At 36.3% G+C, this 19,823-nt stretch overlaps 1 protein-coding gene across 2 annotated transcripts; it reads right to left on the bottom strand.

Annotated features, from left to right (window-relative positions):
- Positions 1–497: 497 nt before the first annotated feature.
- lpin1b (lipin 1b) lies at positions 498–17,998 on the bottom strand. 2 transcript variants are annotated; one of them, XM_077221150.1, is made up of 20 exons: positions 17,663–17,998; positions 15,159–15,359; positions 14,951–15,046; positions 13,892–14,106; positions 13,692–13,778; positions 12,724–12,838; positions 12,328–12,592; positions 12,148–12,241; positions 11,398–11,549; positions 11,091–11,184; positions 10,947–11,016; positions 9,773–9,865; positions 9,607–9,662; positions 9,376–9,514; positions 8,258–8,406; positions 8,095–8,181; positions 7,865–8,017; positions 5,446–5,560; positions 5,150–5,253; positions 498–1,794 (listed from the first exon to the last, which is right to left on the bottom strand). In XM_077221150.1, the coding sequence occupies exons 2-20, from the start codon at positions 15,348–15,350 to the stop codon at positions 1,629–1,631; spliced, it is 2,442 nt and encodes an 813-aa protein (XP_077077265.1). In that variant the 5' UTR covers positions 15,351–15,359; positions 17,663–17,998; the 3' UTR covers positions 498–1,628. The 2 variants fall into 2 exon arrangements, with proteins under 2 accessions (XP_077077265.1, XP_077077266.1); XM_077221151.1 differs by lacking the exon at positions 17,663–17,998 and adding an exon at positions 16,500–16,542 and having other exon boundaries at positions 15,159–15,353.
- Positions 17,999–19,823: the final 1,825 nt, after the last annotated feature.

Below are 19,823 nucleotides of genomic sequence, written 5' to 3'. Positions count from 1 at the left end.
ATATGGGTTCTCAAATGATAAATCAAATGCAATTTTATTTCCTCATTCGGGAAAGCATGAACTGAATCAAAAATCAAATTAACTAATTTGAATTTTGTTATGAAAAAACTTCCATATGAATGAATGAATGCTATTTTATTATTGATGAGCTTTAGGCAAGGCAAGTTTATTTATATAGCACATTTTATACACTATGGTCATTCAAAGTGCTTTACACAGAAATGAATTAAAATAACCACAAAATAAAAGCAAGTCAAATTAAAACAGTTATAAAAAGGAATTAAAAGGGATATAAAACACTTTAAAACTTTTACTTTGGCGGATCAAATATGCCACTGTGTTTTGACCTGGTTTTAGCTCATTCTGATACTATGGTGCAGAATTGCAGCACTGCATAAACTAGAAGGTAATAAACATTTACTGTTCAAACCTCAGATATATTAATTTATCGATAAATTAAATAAACTGAGGCATTAAATAATGAATGACACGGTATATTTCCTGCAGTATTTTATTGAAGAGGAAAACAAATGGATTTTCCTTCAAAGAAGAATCACCTGAGAATCGGAACAACTGCTCTTTCACTGAAAGAAATTCAGAAGAAAAAACTTTGGAACTAATAACTGAAAATAATTTTCAATAAAAGGAAAAAAAACAGTTATATCATCAGCATCATGCTACATATATAGCATATATTTAAACTGAGTCTATCTTAAAAAAACATAGTTACATCATCAGAATCATGCTATATAGCAAATATTTAAACTGAGTCTGTCTCATCTTTAAACCTCATTGAAACCATAATACAATGGAAGAAACCCAAGCAATGTTATGATTATTAATTCATAAGAAAATATAACAGCAGATCTATGGTTAAAAACATATGAAGGTAGGAATATCAGAATGCATCTGTAATATGACCGCAGAAGAATGTTTAAATAATCAGACAGATAAAATATTATTAAGTATACATTATCAAAAAGGTACCACGTAAGAGTTCAATGATATCCATTCAAAAATAAAGAAATGTAATATATCCTATATTCTCTCCCTCGCTGTTTTTTTATTTCTCAGAAAATAAAAGAGTCAATCTCACAAGAAAAGTCTGGGTCATATTTTACATAAAGAAAATGAACTGTGTTTTTGGACCATAAACATTATAGTAAATAAATAAAGGTGGTTAATTGTCACAAAATGCTATACATTAGCTATATATATATATATTCTTTACTTTCTTTTTGCAAAATAATGATTTTGGAGTGAATGTGACCTGGACATTTCAAATTGTGTGCAAATGTAACATTATTCCGTTTCAATCATATATTGACAGATGCTTTTCAACACAAAGCATGTGATCACAAGCAAAACTGAAAAGGTAAAAAAAAAGTTTAGTACAATATACTATAAATCACAAATGACATGTAAATACTTTTTCTTTAAAGAAAGTGCATTTTTTTTCTGAGGTCCAGACCCACACATGAATTTCGCGAGTGATTTTCATGTTTGCAGTGATTTCAGTATGTTCAGTTTTAGTTATTAGCCTGTGTCTGTTGTATCTGTATTTCTGCATCCTGTGCCGTTTGTGTGAGCATCCGCGCGTGATGTCGTGAGTAGATCCGTGCAGCTGTTCAGCGAGTGGTGTTGACAGAGGCCTCTGTCTGCCCGTCCACGAGAGGGAGCTGTTCTCTCCAGAAGGTGAACTGGCTGAAGGTGTCACTGCAGGGGAAGTCACACGAACCCCTGCGCTTCAGGAGCGGGAAGACGTGATCCACCACCTCGCCCAGACGTACGTACCTGCACAGGTAAACCACAGCTGACCTGACACACTTATTCAAATAAAGCATTTAATCATAGAGACACACAGTCAGGAGCAGTGCTAACTGAGGGAGTAACTACTGAAAGCAGCAACACAACTGTCTTAAATACATTTATCAGTAATGTAACTACTGTAGTTCAGCTGTTTTCAAAACAAAGTAGATTTTCTAGAAATAGTTTTGGAGTTGTGTGTGCTACAGTGTTGTTTTTAGAAGCTCTACAAACCAGCAAACTGAGGTAATAATCAAACATCTCATCTTAACGGCCATGTTGCAGCAGGGTTCATTTTTCAACGAATTTGTGCAATTTGCTTGTTGGTAATAAACATTTAAACACTTATCCATTGTATTTTATGTTGTTGGGTATCACAAAACGGAATATAGGCTAATAAGAAAAAGTAGGTACTGTCTTACAGCGGTTTGCAACGATTCTCCTTTCCCCCACAATGCATTGCATTACGTCACCTTGGGGAGAGAATTTAACAAAGACCGCCTTGAGAGCATTGAGAGTCACTAGAGAGACGAGTATTAGACGAGATTATTCAGATGGCAGATTATAGATAAATTAAATAGATAAATACATAGATAGATATATAGACTAGATATATAGATAGACAGACAGATATATATAGATATAGATAGATAGGCTAGTATATGCGGCAACTGCACATCCAATGGCGCGGGCGCCTCTGACGTGCGACCAACTCTACGTTGTCAATCTACCTACTATATATTTCTATCTATTTGTCTATCTAGCTGCTAGCTATCTATGCTAACGTTATGCTATCTGGCTGTCTGCCTATCTCTCTCTATACCGCCCACACAAGCACCTGCCAAACACAGCGACAGACACGCGGCGGCTACGTTTGCAACAACATTTGCAACACGAGTAGTAGGCGAGATTATTCAGATGGCAGATTATAGATAAATTAAATAGATAAATACATAGATATAGATAGATATATAAACTAGATATATAGATAGACAGACAGATATATATAGATATAGATAGATAGGCTAGTATATGCGGCAACTGCACATCCAATGGCGCGGGCGCCTCTGACGTGCGACCATGACTGGGGGCAGTCATGGCCTAATGGTAACAGAGTTGGACTGGTGACCCAAAGGTTGCTGGTTCGATTCCAGTACCGGCAGGAATAGGACTGAGGTGTCCTTGAGCAAGGCACCTAACCCCCAATCGCTCCCCGGGCGCCACTCAAGGCTGCCCGCTGCTCCGGGTGTTTGTATCCACGTTTGCAGTGTGTGTGTGTTCACTACCCACTACTTGGCTCCTAATGTTTGTGCACTTACTTGGATGGGTTAAATGCAGAGGTCAAATTCCAAGTATGGGTTACCATACTTGGCCATCACGTGTCACTTTCACTTTTCTCTTTCACTTTTTCAACGGAGGAAGAGATAAACGCTTATGGTGTGTTCACACCGAACGCGAATAGAGCGTCATACGTGTCTAGTTAGACGCTTGAACATTCGCTCGAGTTCAAATTTTTCAACTTGCGTGGAAGACGTTCGCGGCAAACGCGTCGCCCAATTCGCGTCATTCGCGACGCCCGACGCGAATGATGCGTCTATTCGCGTCTTTGCATTGACTTTGTATGTAATCTACTCGCGCAAATAATTAAATTTGCGTTCGGTGTGAACACACCACGCCCATAGCTAGCATGATGCCTTCTATTTCTAGATGACAAAGACAAAGTTTACCAGTACTACGACACTATGACAAAGGTTACCGGTACTTATCTGAACTAACGTCATAATCACTGCCACTAGATAAAAAGACAGATTTTTCACTCGGTGCTATTCAATGACAGTAAAAAAAATATGTGTCGTTATTGTGCACTGCTGCTCGTAGACTAGCTCCAGTGCTCATTGCTGCGTTTCTAAATGATAGCAACCCACCAGGACACTTCACCAACTCTCCACTCATTCTCCTCGGACCATGCATTTAATTGGCTTTAACGGCCATCAGTTCTTGGCAATTCCTCATTTGCCCTCTCACGTCTGGCAGGTTCAAAATTATACGGCTGCGGGCCATCATACATGTTGGCTCTTGCCACCTCTTCCTCATCCCAGTCAGTCGCCATATACCAGACTGAGGCTACCTTTCCTCCACTTCTCCCCAACGTGACGTCATCACCAAATTAGGTAAAAAAATTACTACCAAAAACGTAAAAAAGCTGGTCTTTAAGACCATTTTTGAGACATTTTAAAAATGATATACATATCTTGAGTGATTTATGCACCCATTAATCGACAGTGGTGGTTAACCTGCAACATGGCCTTTAAGCGCTCTCTCTCATATCAAGCATTGATTCTTTTTAGTGAATTGGTTTGTTTGGGTGCTTTATTTACTGTAAATGAACCATTTCAAATAACATTTCACTGATTTATTTTCTGGCAATGCAATGCATTTATATTTGCATAATTTCCAACATTTTTGTGGACAGGATTTTATGCTGTGTTCACGCCATTTCGTAATTACTGTAATTTCACGATGACAACGCGTGACGTTTTACTCTGTGCTGTTATGCGTTTATATGACAACACTATCAACGCCTAAACGAATCTGCAGAGGTCAGGTGGTAAAAGTCGGAGTTTTCGGAAAATTCCCAGCTAACAAGTTGTAATTGCGATCTCTACGAGAAGTTGAAATATCGTAATTAATTACAGTAACTTTACATCACTTCACAAGTATTCATAAACATTTGAAAGTAAAGACGTAAACTTTAGTATTGTAACTTGTAGTGTAAAATAAAGTTATTGTTATAATTATTATAAAATATAAATTTTTACTTTGCAGTACAACTTGCAACAGTTTTTTTAATAACATATAATTGTTTTAATTAGTTAAAAACTACTAATAATAATTTAATTTAAATATTTTTAAAAATAAAACAGGATGACAAATCCTGTCAATAAAACAATCAGGATGACAATAAAAAATGACAAAACAAGATTAAATAGTTTATGCTTACTTGAATGTCATGTGACCATTATCAGCATGTCATGTGACCATCATCAAAGAATTGCGAATATCCAAATGTGTGACAAATTGAAACTTAACTTAAAATCTCAGGCGTTCTTTAAGTAAATATTTTACGTCTAAGGGGTTGAGCTGACAAAAACCTCTGGGATCCCCTGTGCCAAGTATAAAAAGCTATAACATCAGCATTCCCTCCCCAGCGAGACAGTTTACTACTTTTTGTTAGTAGCTTCTAGTATAGATAACTTTTTCATTTTTTTCATGAGTAGCTTGTATCTTGACACAACAGTTTTAAAGGAGCCTCCCCAAACACTGGTCAGTAGTGTGTACTCACGATGAGATGTTGGTCTTGGCATGTTCCTGGATCAGTTCTCCTTTAGGATTGACAGTGAAGATTCTGTTTAAGGGAACACCCACCTCCTTATAGGAAAACACATCCTGCAGACACATTACAAAACACAGATTACAAAACTACACGTCACAGATCACGTACAGACATCTTTATTAGGTATGCAAACCATTTTGACTGATAAGTTAGCTAATAATTATGTTTATTATGGCTGATATGATGACCAATGAACCAATTTATTGCTAATTTCTTGCAAATCGTCATCTCTCGTGCTCACTCACGGTGTGTCTGTTCCCGAACGCCGCGTAGAAGGGCTCTGTGTTTGGGAGGAACAGATTCCTAATATCTGTCAAGCACGCCACCTTGAACTTCTCCGGCCTCTTCTCAATCACCTCCCTGAAAAGCAGAAAGAGAGAGTGTGTATGTGCATATGTTTTTGTTGAGAGGAACATTTCAGACACCCTGCAGTGTTATGCAGTTGTTATGCAGAGGTCCTTTATTTGGGTTTGGGTTTCAGACCAGCATAAATATTATCAATACTGTATGTCCATGCAGAACAAATCCATACAATTTCATCGCAGGTTCTTATGCTTTATTAAACAAGCTGAGGTTATTATCATTAACTACAATTAAAACTATTAAAATTCATTTCGGTTAATAGACGTAAAGCTGAAATAAAATATAATATAAATTTTATTTAAAAAATTTAAATTAGAAATGTTTCCTTGTCAATAAACTAAAATAAGTTTAGGTTGAAACTAAAATTATGAACTTTGAAATTAATAAAGAATAAAACTAACTAAAACTGAAATAAAATTAAATTATAGCTAAATAGCCATGTTTTTTTTTAAAACTAAAAAAACAAAAACTAATCAAAAACAAAATGGCTAAAAAGTTAACTAAAATGACCATGAAAAAAAAAGCTAATTCAAAATAAAATTGTAATAAAACTAAAATAAAAACTAAAATAACACAGAAACAGGGTAACTGCAATCTTCTTCAATTTATACATGCATTGAAACTAGTTTATGTACAATTATATCCATACATATAAATGATTGATATTGAATGTTGCTGATATAATTATAACGCGTTCATAGAAAGGCATTAAAGAAAGATTATTTTGCCAATACTAGTCAAATATATATGTTGAATGTGTTAAATGCAAGATCCAGTGTATTGTGTAACCAAAATACTGATAATATCCAGAAATAATATTTTGTGCATAATCCCTTACTTTTGATTATAAATATGCCCAAAATACACAGGGACCCTTTTATTTTGAAATGTATATGCTTAAGTTTACTACTTCCAGCTGAAGTTAGTATCGTGAGGTAACTTTGTGCGTAAACGCTTGCCTGATCAATCATTGCCTGATAAGGCAGCGAGGGAACAAGTCAAGTCAGCTACCAAAGTTCAGACGCAGCCGAAATATGCACTCTTACAAACATCTACAACATATTACAACCATAAATTAACGTTTTCATAATTCATCGACAATAGATCATAAGCAAAGAATGAACTGTATTCATTGATTGCAAACTGCTCTGAACCTAGAACAGTAACGTTACCGTGTGACAGTGACTTTGAACGAGCTGCGCTCCCATTTATTTATTTAATTCATTGTGAGCTTCTGTCATGAATGTGTGGTTTGTCGTTGTTCTTTATCTTGTGTATTGTTAAGCACTTTTGGTCAACACTGTTTGCTGTTTTTAAATGTGCTATATAAATAAATACAAACCTGAAACTTATTTATTTAAATCATTGCCTTTTGAAGTTTAATAATCATATAAGGCCATGTCGTGATCTTGTTTTTCTATCCCCAAAATTAAAAAACATTTTTTATACAATTTAAGATATTTAAGACTGTTTATGACCATACATTTGATAAAACTGAATTTAAGACATTTTAAGACTTCTAAGCAACCGTGGGAACCCTGTAAATGAAGAATTTTACTTTTAAGTGTTTTTAGTTTAAGTGTGTTTTAATCGAATACATAAAGATGGAATAAGCTTAAAGGGCCAATGTGTAGTTTTTTTAGGTATTTCATTATCTAAAATCGATATTTTTCTTCATAAATATGTCCTCAATGGTGTACAAATACCTCTGCCAATTGTTTGACTTATCCTCGTAAACGAATAATTTATTATCTTTATATACATGTGACGGGTAGGTCCACGGAGGCTTCCATGTCGTTCCGCCATCTTGAAAAACTATAATAGCAGAGAGGGTCAAAAAGTACTAGGCCAACGCGTTTCCACAGCGCGTTTTCGTTCAGAGCCAGCGTCACGTGACTGAAAGCAGCAGAAACGGAGGAGCAGAGCGGTGAGAGGCGCTTCACGGCCTCGGCAAGTTTAAAAGGCTGCATTGCACTGTTATTATTCATACTGTAACATTCGTTTGTTCATTGTGTCAAGTTGCAGTTTGTTTGAAATAACAAACCTGTTCACCCGAAGGAAAACTCGACGAAGTGCTATTAGAAGGCATCCTGTCGTAGCTTTTTGGTACATAACAGCTACTGTAGATGCAACACGCATTTGAAAAAGCGAGGCGCTGGAGAGCACAATTTGTTTGAATGCAAAATACAATTTCACCGCTAGATGGGAGAAATTCCTACACAAATGTCCCTTTAATGTAAAAGCAAAAGAAGTCAATGAGATGTCTTCAGATATATAATGTGTGTGAGTGTGTGTAATCACCTGTGCAGGGCTGAAAACAGGCTGCTGGGACTCAGTAAAACAGGTCCCTGTGGTAACATGGTTCCTCTCTCATTGACCCAGTGCAGGTAACCCCGTGTCATGTTAGCCATACCGATCGCCCTCGCTGAGCAATACAGAAACTTATAACCATTCCTGTAAAACACACAAATATTTTAATATTCATCCTGATGATATAGCAGAGAATCAGAGAAACAGTTGTGGTCTCTTACTGGCTGACGTTATGATACAGACGTGCGATGCCCTGATGGGTCCAGTCTTTACCCAGTGTGGGCAAAATATGTCCCAACTTATCTGACCTAAGAAAGAAGAACATTAACGTGAAGCGATTTGATGTATTATTGTGTAAGATTACGATTGTTCATGATTATGCACCTGGTGATTGTGCCATCGATGTCTGAGATAATGATTTTATCATCCCAGTTCCACAGGTAGATGGTTCCCTCACAGCGGCATGTGCCCTGATACTGAGTCGTCACGCTGAACACCACGTCATTAAGACCGTCCTTTAGCTGCAGACTGACCTAGCGCAGACAAACACACTCTGTCACAATCAGTGTTGGGGTGTGAGTGTGTGCAATTCACCATCTTCTAAACTGCCCTTTTCTCATATGTAGTTTTGAAAAGTCTGATTCCTTCTAATGAATTGGTTCATTCGAATGAGTCACTGATTCAAATTCTGCATGCAATTCCAAGTCTTCTGTTTTATTGCAAGATACTGCTGTTTATTACTGTTTTGGACTCAAATTTAATCGTTTTTTAGTAGTATTTAGTGTGGCATTAAATCTGTTCAAATCTCCAAAAGATAATTCATTCATTCTAAACACTCATTTTGAGCTCGTAAAAATCTTATTAAATTATAAAATAAATAATCATATTAATATCTTTTTCACCTGAAGTCCGCATATAATGTTAGTTTGTTTCTTAAAGGGATAGTTCACCTAAAAAAATTGTTTCATCATTTACTCACACTCCCCAATGAATACGACTTACTTTCTTCCAATTTTTAGGAAAATAATCAGTCTCTGTGAGTCTATATAATGCTAGTGAAGGGGTGCTGTTCGGTTGAAGTTTGAAAAACTACATACAGCAATCATGACAGTAAACCATACGACCCCAGTGGATGAAATGATAGGTGTGTGTAAGAAAAATACTTATATTTTTTAACTTGTTTAACTATAAATCACGTTACTTCTTTTGCAAACTTCATGTCACGCATCACAACGCATCGTATGACAATAGTCAATAGTCAAAAGTGATGGATTACCCTCACAATCACTGTGTGTGGTTTTTCAAGCTTCATCTGAGCAGCACCCATTCACTTGTATTATTTTGGACTCACAGAGACTGATTATTTTCCTAAAAATATTTGTTTGTGTATATCCGAAGAAAGAAAGTCATATACATCGGGATGGCATGAGTTTGAGAGTAAATTATGAAAGATTTTTCTTTTTTTGTAGAACTATCCCTTTAATTAAATTCATTAATCTTACGAGTTGTTCTGAAGAAAGGCGGAGAGTTTTCTGATAGGACACGCCTCCTCCAGTGGGGACGGAGTCTGTGTGAACAGGTACAGGGGTTTGTTTGGCAGATAAGTGATCTTCATCGCTGGAAGAGGTCTCGTCTTTCCGTCTGTCAACAAACACTTGGTTAAACGTATGAATAATTACAGACTGCAATATAATTTCAGATGAAATCGTATGATGGATCCATCAGATCTGAACCTGTTCTTGATGGTCTCGTCTCCCGCAGCACAGGCTGAACCGCTTGAGACTGAATCCTGCAAACACAAAGACATGAGCAAAAGTCACAAAACTGGAAGTCAACATCCAGTTCATCATTTGAAACAAACCCCATGGTGATGATGTGTGTACAAATTTGACTGAATACCGGTTTGGCACTGTTTGTTCTTCCTCGCCATGAAAACCACCATCTTCCTCGGTTTCTGGGCATCTTCTCCTTCATAAGTCTCTCTACGGTGCCCTGTGAGGGACATGCACACAAGCGTAACGCTAAACAACTGAAAAAGTCAAAATAAGCTCTCAGAAACTGAAGGCACAAAGACTCAAACACATGCTGGACTCGCATGCAGAGAAGATGATTGATAAAAACTAGTGCAACGAACTAAGGAACTAAAGAAATTAAGCAGGTGACAGAAAACAAACTCCAGCCCAGAACACACATGACTGAGCCCTGCAAACTAAAACACACACACACACACACACACACACACACACACACACACACACACACACACACACACACAGAGGGAAGTGATACACAGGACAAGAGAACAGATGGTAAAAATTGATAATAGCGTCATTGCGAGTCATCTTACATATGTGATTATCAAACTACAAGCGTCATTTGCAGTTGCAATATACTATTCAAAGGTTTGGGGTTGGTAAGATTTTTAAATGTTTTTGAAAGAAGTATCTTGTGCTCGCCAATGCTGCATTCATTTGATCAAAAATACTGTAAAAACATCACATGATCCTTCAGAAATCATTCTAATTTGCTGATTTGCTGCTCAAGAAACATTTCTTATTATCAACGTTGAAAACTTGTGCGGCTTAATATTTTTATCTTTTACTTTATTTTTATATACGTTATCGGGCAATATTAGATATTTAATAGTGCATGTTCATTTCCCACATTTTTAATATTTGGAAAATATCAAAATAATTTTAAAAATCATGTCATGGCTTTTTTTTGTGTTCTTTTTTTTATAAAAATCTCAAAGTGAATATTAATATATTTAATATTATTGCATTAAAATAATCAGTTTATCTGTATCCTTGATAATTTTATATGTGATTAAATAATTTATATAAGTGATACCAGTATTAACTAAATATTTATTTCAATACAAAAAAAGTCATAAAATGCTGCACAGGGACTTCTGGGAGAACTATTGAGTGAGTCAAATTAATCAGCGAATCAGTTGTTCGAACAGGTTCACTGAAAAAAAACATCTAAATTAATTAATTTGCTAAAATGAATCGGACTTCCAAATGTTTCTGGAGAAAGAGAGACTCTATATAGTGTCTATTTGTGTGTGTACCTTAGGCAATGGTTTCTGGAAGGCTTGCATAGCCAGCATAATAGGAGCAGCAGTGCTCCAGTTATAATACCTGCAAAAATAGCAGCTGTTATTTCAGTCCAAGACAAATGAGATGAGAATCGATTAGAGTAATGTGAACCTCACTTAGAGCCGATCTTCACCACCAGATTAGGGTCATCAATGATGGATGGATTATCAGCAAACTGCTGAAAAGACACAGACTTCTGCTGGAAATGCTCTGAATGAGAGAGAGAGAGAGAGAGAGAGAGAGAGGTCAGTAAATCAATAGGAATGTATAAATATGTATTAGTTTGAGAAAGGCCAGAAAGATACTCTACGCACGTACGCAAATGCAGTCCTGAATGCTTAATGAATGCATTTCAAGCAAGTAGTCCTGACTCCTGTTCTACATAATTAATGTGCAGTGCTGTTTGTGAGCGAGTCTGTGCACCTTTAGTGATCTCTCTGTTTTCTGTGAGGCCTCCACAGAGAGAGATGGCCATCGTGGGAAGGTCGTAACTGTCCAGTCCGCTGTCTGCTCCTGAGCTGCACATAGACTGAGGAGACACGGTCACACTGCGGACACCGGAACGCTCTGAACCACTGAGAAAACACAAAAACAAGCAATACAATGTTTCATTGATGATATAAGCAGTCTTAGTCTTTCTAGCATACAAATATCTGATAAAGCCGACTCTATCATACTCTATCACTCTCTCAATCATCATTGTGTTGCATTGCATTATGTTTTGCCCACCTACAATAAAAACATAACTTTGATCATAAAACTAAGCATATAAATATCATCTTACTAAGACATTATTAGGAGATATAGAATAACAGCTGATATGTATATGCAACTCTATACAGTTATAAAGATCTCACTGAATTACATTACAAGCTATCCAAATTTCATCTTACTTTTTGGCCATAAAAATATGTTTTTTAAGTTTTAAATAAGTTTTTTCTCATATTGGGCCTCTGAATAGAATGTTCCTCCTTGAGTATGAGCTACATATTATAATTCCATCATAATATGTGAGCTATAAAAGCCTGATGCATCAAATTTGATACTCAAAACTTTTTTTAATATTTTGTCTAAAGGTTCCATACTGTTCCATTTAAAAAATAGATTACTTCATATGTCAGGCTTTACAGGGATCATACAGCCTTATAGAGAGGTGAAATTAGGATGACACACCTTTTAGGGAAGTAAAGTGCCGCCACCTCCGGCTCCAAATCCTTTATATCATCCAAATACACACCATCAGAACCCAGGTGGCGACTTTTCTTATCTGCATGAGTACACACAAAACACCATAAATTAAGTAATACACAAAAACAAGGCTATTTTTAACCCCAAAATTATGCAGTAAATAACTTTTTCTATTAGTCTTATTTTGTGGGCGGGGTCCAGTATTTGCTCCTCCCTCCTCAACCTCAGATATCACGCAAGCTGCCGGTGTCACATCCTGCTTTTCAAACTCTTTCGCTCTGTTTGATTGGCCATCAGCATGTAATGTCCTGTTGCTGTCATGATAATGGGCGGCAGTCACAGGGATGACTCTGAAATGTGTGTTGTCAGAGACTGGGATTGACAGTGGACACGCAGGCAGGACGTTTGGTTTCGCTGACAGAAACGATGGCTGTAAATACATTTTTATTATGAGGTAAGTATGAGTTTAATAAATGAGGGGTCTTTCGAATAACATTGACGGTATAGTTGTTGTTAGTTGGGTTAATGTGTCAGTGAATTGGATTTTAGGATAATTCTGACCTTGGCAACTTGTGGTAACTCCCCCCAGGACCAAAACATGTCCGGATCCTCCTGCTGACCTTTACACAGCAGTTCAGAGTCACTCTTAGGGGTGCAGGGACGAGACACATTAGGACTGGAGAGAAAAAGAGAGGACATAATAACCTTTACTGCACAAACTAGAGTTTTACATACATTTTACGTATATGCAAAACTCATCAATACTATGCAAATAAAGATTTAAAAAAAAGAGCACTGACAGGTTATTTTGCAATATTTTTATAATTCATTGTTAATTATTAGAATTATTGGTGGTGGTTGAGGAGATTCCCCCTTCCATGTAAAGAGCTTTGAGTGCCGAGAAAAGCGCTATGTAAATGTTACGAATTATAATTGTGAATAAGGGTGTGTGAGCGAGTCTCTGTGTTCGGGCTCTTCCTTTATATTAATACATTTATATTAGAAATCATTCTAATATGCTGATTTGCTGCTCAAGAAACATTTGTGATTATTATTAATGTTGAAAACAATTGTGCTGAGTAATTTTTTGTGGAAACAGTGATACGTTTTTTCAGGATTCTTTGATGAATAGACAGTTCAAAAGTATTTATTTTGTATAGAAATCTTTTTTTAATTATTATATTATAATTAACTATTATAAATGTCTTAACAGACACTTTTAATCAATTTAATGCATCCTTTCAAAAAAAAAGAATAAAAATAAAAATAAAAGTCGTACAGACACCAAACTTTTGCATGTTTATAGTGCATATATTTTTTATATATGATGCCCGAATTTTTTTACATTTAATAGACTTTTTAATTATTTTTAGTCTGCCAATATTATAAATATATTTTTAGCACTAATAATTTAATAACACTGTTAAATGTAATCTCGAACAAAACATTTTATTTATTATAATGTTGTGATGCCTAAATTAACTTGAGGGATTTAAAACTCAATTTTAGTGTGTGTGTTTGGGCTTTACCTGTGAACAGGAGTCCACTCTCCATCTGAGCAAGCATAAGTTGTGTTTTGCTTGTTCCCAGTGGATGAACCTCCATTCGGCAGGTCTCTACACACATAGAAACATACATTAGATACCTGTGTTGGTATTCATAAAATAGGGACTACTTCATTTTGAGATTTATGTATTTGCTCTAAAAAGGCTTAAAAAGATCAGCCGACCTGTTCGGACCGGGCTGCTCGCTGTCATTGATGTCGATGTTGAACAGTTCCTCCTCTGAGAACGCCACACTCTCCTCCCTCTTCACATCCTCCAACCTGCACTTCCTTCTCCTCTTTCTTCTCTTCTTAATCATTCCATTCTCAGTGCAGGAGCCCATCAGAAAACCCCCGTCGGACGGAATGGGAGATGTGGCCAGGTAAGAAGGAATCATTTCCTGTAGGGAATCATCAGAAAAGTTAATCTGAGATCTGATCAAACAAGTGTGTACTGTGAGCTGTCAATAGACTTCAATAATACATTTGTTTTGGCTCTGAATGAGGTCACATAATATTGTTAAATGTGAAGTGTGCAGTGTAATAATCAGAAGTATTAGATGAGAACAATAATGATGAAAATAAGATTGTGGGCATAAAAACAGGATGTTCCCTCAGCTGATCTCAGAACCACAAATTCTGATTCTCAAAAACAAGTGTCACATTTACAGTATTCTCACCGCACTTCCTATATTAACGTCCTGTATTTCTTTCGATATGGTCCCATTCAGAACACTAATCTGTTCCACAATACTATTCTGTTCCAAAACACTCTTCTATTCTATAATAATGCTTCGTTCTAAAATCATTGTACTGTTCTAGAACTGTTCAGTTACTTTTTAGAATTTTACTTCTAAAAGTATTCTAAATTCTAAAAGTGTTCCTTTTCTGTTCTAGAATCACTCCTCTGATCTGTTCCGGAATGCAGTTCAGTTCTAGAAAGCTGGATTAAGATCACAGCATGGTCATGCAAAACGACTTCAGAGCCTACAGCACTGAAAACCATGCAGCTTTATGTTTATGGTTCTCTGATAGATCTTCTACTCATCAAATATCTCTGCTCTATGTGAATTCACAGGTCAAAGGTCACCAAACTTGAGCTTGCATTTTCTGGTCTCCGGCGCTCACTATGAATAAAAGTGAATGATCACAATGTCTAGTGTGACCAAAGCTTTAAAAAGGAAACGAGCTTGAATATTGGTGAGCAAACGGTGAGGGTTTGCATGTTTCTCTGTTGTTCTGCACCTGATTGTCTTTCATCTCCTTGACAAAAAACGCTTCTCCATTCTCGCCTAACTTCATGTGCAAATTCACAGGTTCCCCATTGATCTCAATGTCCACCTGATTGACAGAAAGAGAGAAGATTAGACAGCACATTATGGACCAACCAGATATCATAGGGAGGTCAGACAACATATCCTTGTTATCTTAAATGTATCCTGGTACCACTCACCACTTTCTCTCGTGATCTCAGGACACCCATCTTTCCAAAGCGCACGTGAAATGGAGAGCAGATAAGAGCTCCATCCGGCTGTCGGACAACGATGACATCAATGCAGCCGGACAGCGTGGCGGGATTCAGACCCCTGTAGAGTTCCTTCACCTGCACGAACACCTGGCCTGCCAACTGACCCACGTAATTCATGGTCTGAGTCTATATGGAGAAAGGAGGAGAAATGTCATTAATGGAACCTGTACAAGTATGGTCATTATATGAGGCCTTGAGACGAAGAACCATATAAGTGCATATTTTCAAATTTTGAATAATAACTTTTTTTTAATTTGGGCTGTGAACATTATATTATTTTTATTTTTTTACTTGAAGATAGACAACAAAAGCTTCCCAATTCTAATGAGATAAGATTTTTTCAGTGTCAATCTTAAAAATAAAAAGTTAGAGTAATTTACATTTCTGGAAAATGTGGAAGAACAGTATCTGTCCAGTTAATGTGGAATAACAGTATAAGTCCAATTCATCATGTCACTCTTTGAAGTGTGCATTTTTCTTATATTAAAGTACTTTCAGAATTACATTGAAGAAGAGAACAGAATATCATAGACATTTAAGGTGGACGTTTTTCCCATGAACCAGTATGCAACCACCCAAAACATCCTAGCAATCACATAGCAATGCTCTAAAAAAAATTTGTAGTCATGGGTGTTTTCGAAACCTTTGTGAATCATCTTTTTCTAAACCAGTGATTCGGAGCGCCTGTCAAACTGCCAAAGTGATGCAATTTCAGGAAATGAAGCTTCATTACGTCATTTGAAATGTTTTTGAAATTTCAATGATCTCTGTGAAGCCATTAACTATAGGGTTCAAGTCTATATCAAGGCTGGGCAAACTCTGGCCCTCGAAATACACTTTCCTGCAGAGTTTCAACCATGGTGAAGCTCACCTGCCTGTAGCTTCCCACTAATAGTGAAGGCCTTAATTAGCATGTTCGGGTGAGTTTGTTTATGGTTGAAGCTAAAGGACAGTGGATTCGGAGGGCCAGAGTTGCCCAGCCCCAGTCTATATGATTTTTACCTGATCCCGAATCAATTTTATAAATTTGTAGACATGTAATGACACATTTGTATAATAAAAAGGAAGAATTGTAGTTAATAGTCTCTTATTGGTCTGAATAACCAAACCCTCTATATAAAACAAACAAAACAAGCCCTAATTTAATCAAATCATACGTATTATAAACCGAACCCGGGTCTCTCACACCAAAGGCATGTGTCTTATCCACTGCGCCATCACAACCAACAAACATGTTGTGTAACAAACATACACACTTACAGACACTAATAATGAACATATGTCTGTCAAACACCACAGGAGGATCAGATGTCAGAATATGTTCTGTAGACACACAGTCTCAGTGTGATTATCGCTGCTGTACTTCTCCTGGTTTCATATTCCTCCATAAGTGAATAATGTCAGCCCCAGACATGCCAGCTGAGTTAAAAGAACAGATTATTCCGGATATATACAGAGAAGAAGAGGACCTTAAAGCCATCAGTTTCTCACTGAAGCTCTAAGTGGAGTCAATCCAGAGGTGAAACATTTGAGCCCAAGGATGAGAATTCGCCACATTACTCAAAATTATCCTTCATATGCGCAAAGGTCAGACTCAGAGGACAGAGAGAGACAAGGAGAGAGAGTATGATCTGTCTTATAATCTCCTCAGCAGCACAGAACAGTTATTTATATTCAAGAATTTCATATTACTGAATTATATTTTAACAGTGTAAAGTCCAGGTTCAGAAAATAAAAGTCCTCTTCAGTATTTTTGTTCCAATCATCTGGATTTGTTAATTAGCACAGTTTTTCATCCAGGAGATAGAACTAATTAGTGAAATCAGTTCATGGCTGGAATAAACATATGGCAGGACTTTTACTTTCTGACCCCTTGACTTTTCACCTCTGTATTTTAATAATAATTATATGTTGTATCTATAAAGCGCCTTTCCCAAGCTCAAGGTCGCTGTACAAGAAGATAACAAAAACACAGCATCAAGCATTATAGTAATATTATAACACTATTTTATAATTATAATATACAATTAGCTATGATTTTATTATTTATTTATAGGCTACTTGTTTATTATTTAATACATAGGCTATATATAATAGAATAATTTCTTTTAATGTTATTCAATTATATTGTAGCTTGTTATCATATCTTGTAGCAGATATGAGCCATCAGTACAGTAATAAATGTGATAAAATATCAGCTCTGAATTTAAGTGTAAAGGAAAATAATGACTCATCAACAGCTGTCATTATATCAGTTATGTAATTAGAGTGAATACGAAAACAATGTTTACAGACATCACTTAAGAATGTCAACATCACAATTTTAGTTTCATAAAACATCTCAAAACATCAATAACTTGATTTAGGGTGATATATTACACACATAAACAGAATGAATTAGATTACAGTATTAATAACATCTCCCTCACCTCCAGTAAAGCTCCGTTCAGCTCATCGTGTTTACAGAAGAGTGAAGGACAAACACAGTAACATTCATGCGTTCATATTCTCTCTGTCATATTCATATTCCATGTGTTAGCGGATCGATGTGCGTGACGTCACATAAACTGAAAAAAAAAAACCCAGCTGAGAAAAGACACCGATCAGCCAATCGGTGAAAATGACTTCTCGTCAGGTTAATTTTACATTCATTCACGCTCGGAAGTCGCCTCCCACGTTTCACATGACATTAAACCGCATTTAGTAAATAAATATTTTGAATTATCCGGTTGTTAGAAGAAACTGAAAGAGAGCCGATAAGTTGTGGGCGGGCGTTGATAGTTTGTTTTATTTTGGGCTCTCAATCAGCGCTCGGCATTCATGACGCATAGCGGCTGCTGTGAGGTGATTACATTGACCAATCAGCGCGCCGCTCTCTTCTCTCCGAGTGGCTGCTGTAAGGTGATCCTCTTGTCCAATCAGTGAGCAGCTTTCACTGACATTCGATGTCTGCTGTTTTTAGCACTTTACATGTCGAAAGATTGATATAAATACAAGTTAAAATAAACTAATAAACTAAAATAATAATAAAATTTGTACTTTCTACAATATTGAAAAGGGTTTTGTTTTTTAAGAAAATTGGGCAGAGCTTATAAACTATGTATTTTAGGAAAATGTAAAGACATGTAGCTATATTTTATGAAAACATAATAGGCCTATATACTTTTTTAATCTTTGAATTTTGCTATAGGCAAATTATACATTCATAAACTATCTAACTGTCTGTACACGTCAAATGTTAGGAGCTTGAAGGCTTTTGAGCTCTCCTTTTCCAGTAAATACATTTCTGCAATAAATAAATAAATAAATGGGAGTCAGTCAGTCAGGCCTGAAATGTGATGTTATGATTAACAGGTGTCAGTTAAAGTCACACAAGCCCCATGACCTCCCATATTTTGTTGTCTTAACAAATACAAGCGCATAATGTTCCAAGGCCAGACCGTTTCTAAACATTTTACAGCAAATAGAGAGATATAGTTGTATTTGTGCATGTGGGTGGATAGACTAACCATACTGTTTTAGTCTACAACAATTTCTGTGCATCAGACAGACCACATTAGGAGATTTCCATGTAACAAGACTCTTTCAGTGCTGTGATCAAGCGTTGAGAACAGCAGACAGACAGTAGGAAAAAAAGGAAACAAGAGATTGGTTTTGAGTCACGCACAGGTGTTGTTACTAGCCACAGTCTGATGGGTAAATCAGCCCAGTTGAGTTGAGTTTTGGCTCCATGCGTCTTTTCAATCTGTCTACTTTGTTACTTTGCTTATTCAGTGGGTCTCAGCTTTTTAGAATTATCAAAAACTCACATTTATTTAAAACACCTTGAAGTGTAGGCTATATATAGTGTCAACACCCTGCAACATGCTTTACGTGAGCAGAATAGGAAAAATGCCAATTTTGTAAATGCATCAACAACAGCAGTTATGGCTTATATCATTCTTGCAATCAGGTATTTTTTTTATTCCATCATATCTCTAAACTACCGATGACTTTATAGAGACATTACTGTAATCAATGCTGCTCACTCTGATTCTCACTGCACAAAATGCCAACACCGACTATAGCTTTTATTATGTACAGTATGCCAGATCATTAATATGCCAGTGAATAGTTTGGACACACCTGATGTTGATATACATTTTGTTCCTAATCCTATGCTTTATTTATTTATTTACACAAATATGATCACAAAAATAGTCAACACTGATTTGACTTCAGCTGAACAATGACACTGTTTTTTTTAAGAGCTGCAAATGAACTCTGTTTTTGTCATTGAATTATTTTCCTGTTACCGTAATACTGTGAAGCTGCTTTGAAACAATCTGTATTGACTTGACAAAACTTTTTTTAATGCAAGTGCTGGAGCGGAGATTAGAGGAAAAACATCAAGTGTTCAGCGTGCATGTGCAACATTCGGTCAAAGTGTGGCGACTTCTGAACAAGCTAAAATATATGATCCTGAGAGTGACATTTATTTATACTTTAAAAACTCCCTCATTTATAGAAAACCTGGAAATAACTGAAATATTTTTAATTTCCATGCCTGAAAAAAATAATAAAATGAATACATTAATAAATGATAAAAAA

This window comes from Siphateles boraxobius, unplaced genomic scaffold, assembly GCF_051911475.1.
Source record: "Siphateles boraxobius isolate OS27281-9 unplaced genomic scaffold, OSU_SipBor_1 8, whole genome shotgun sequence".
Lineage (NCBI taxonomy): Eukaryota > Metazoa > Chordata > Actinopteri > Cypriniformes > Leuciscidae > Siphateles > Siphateles boraxobius.
This window is presented reverse-complemented; position numbering and strand designations above follow the sequence as displayed.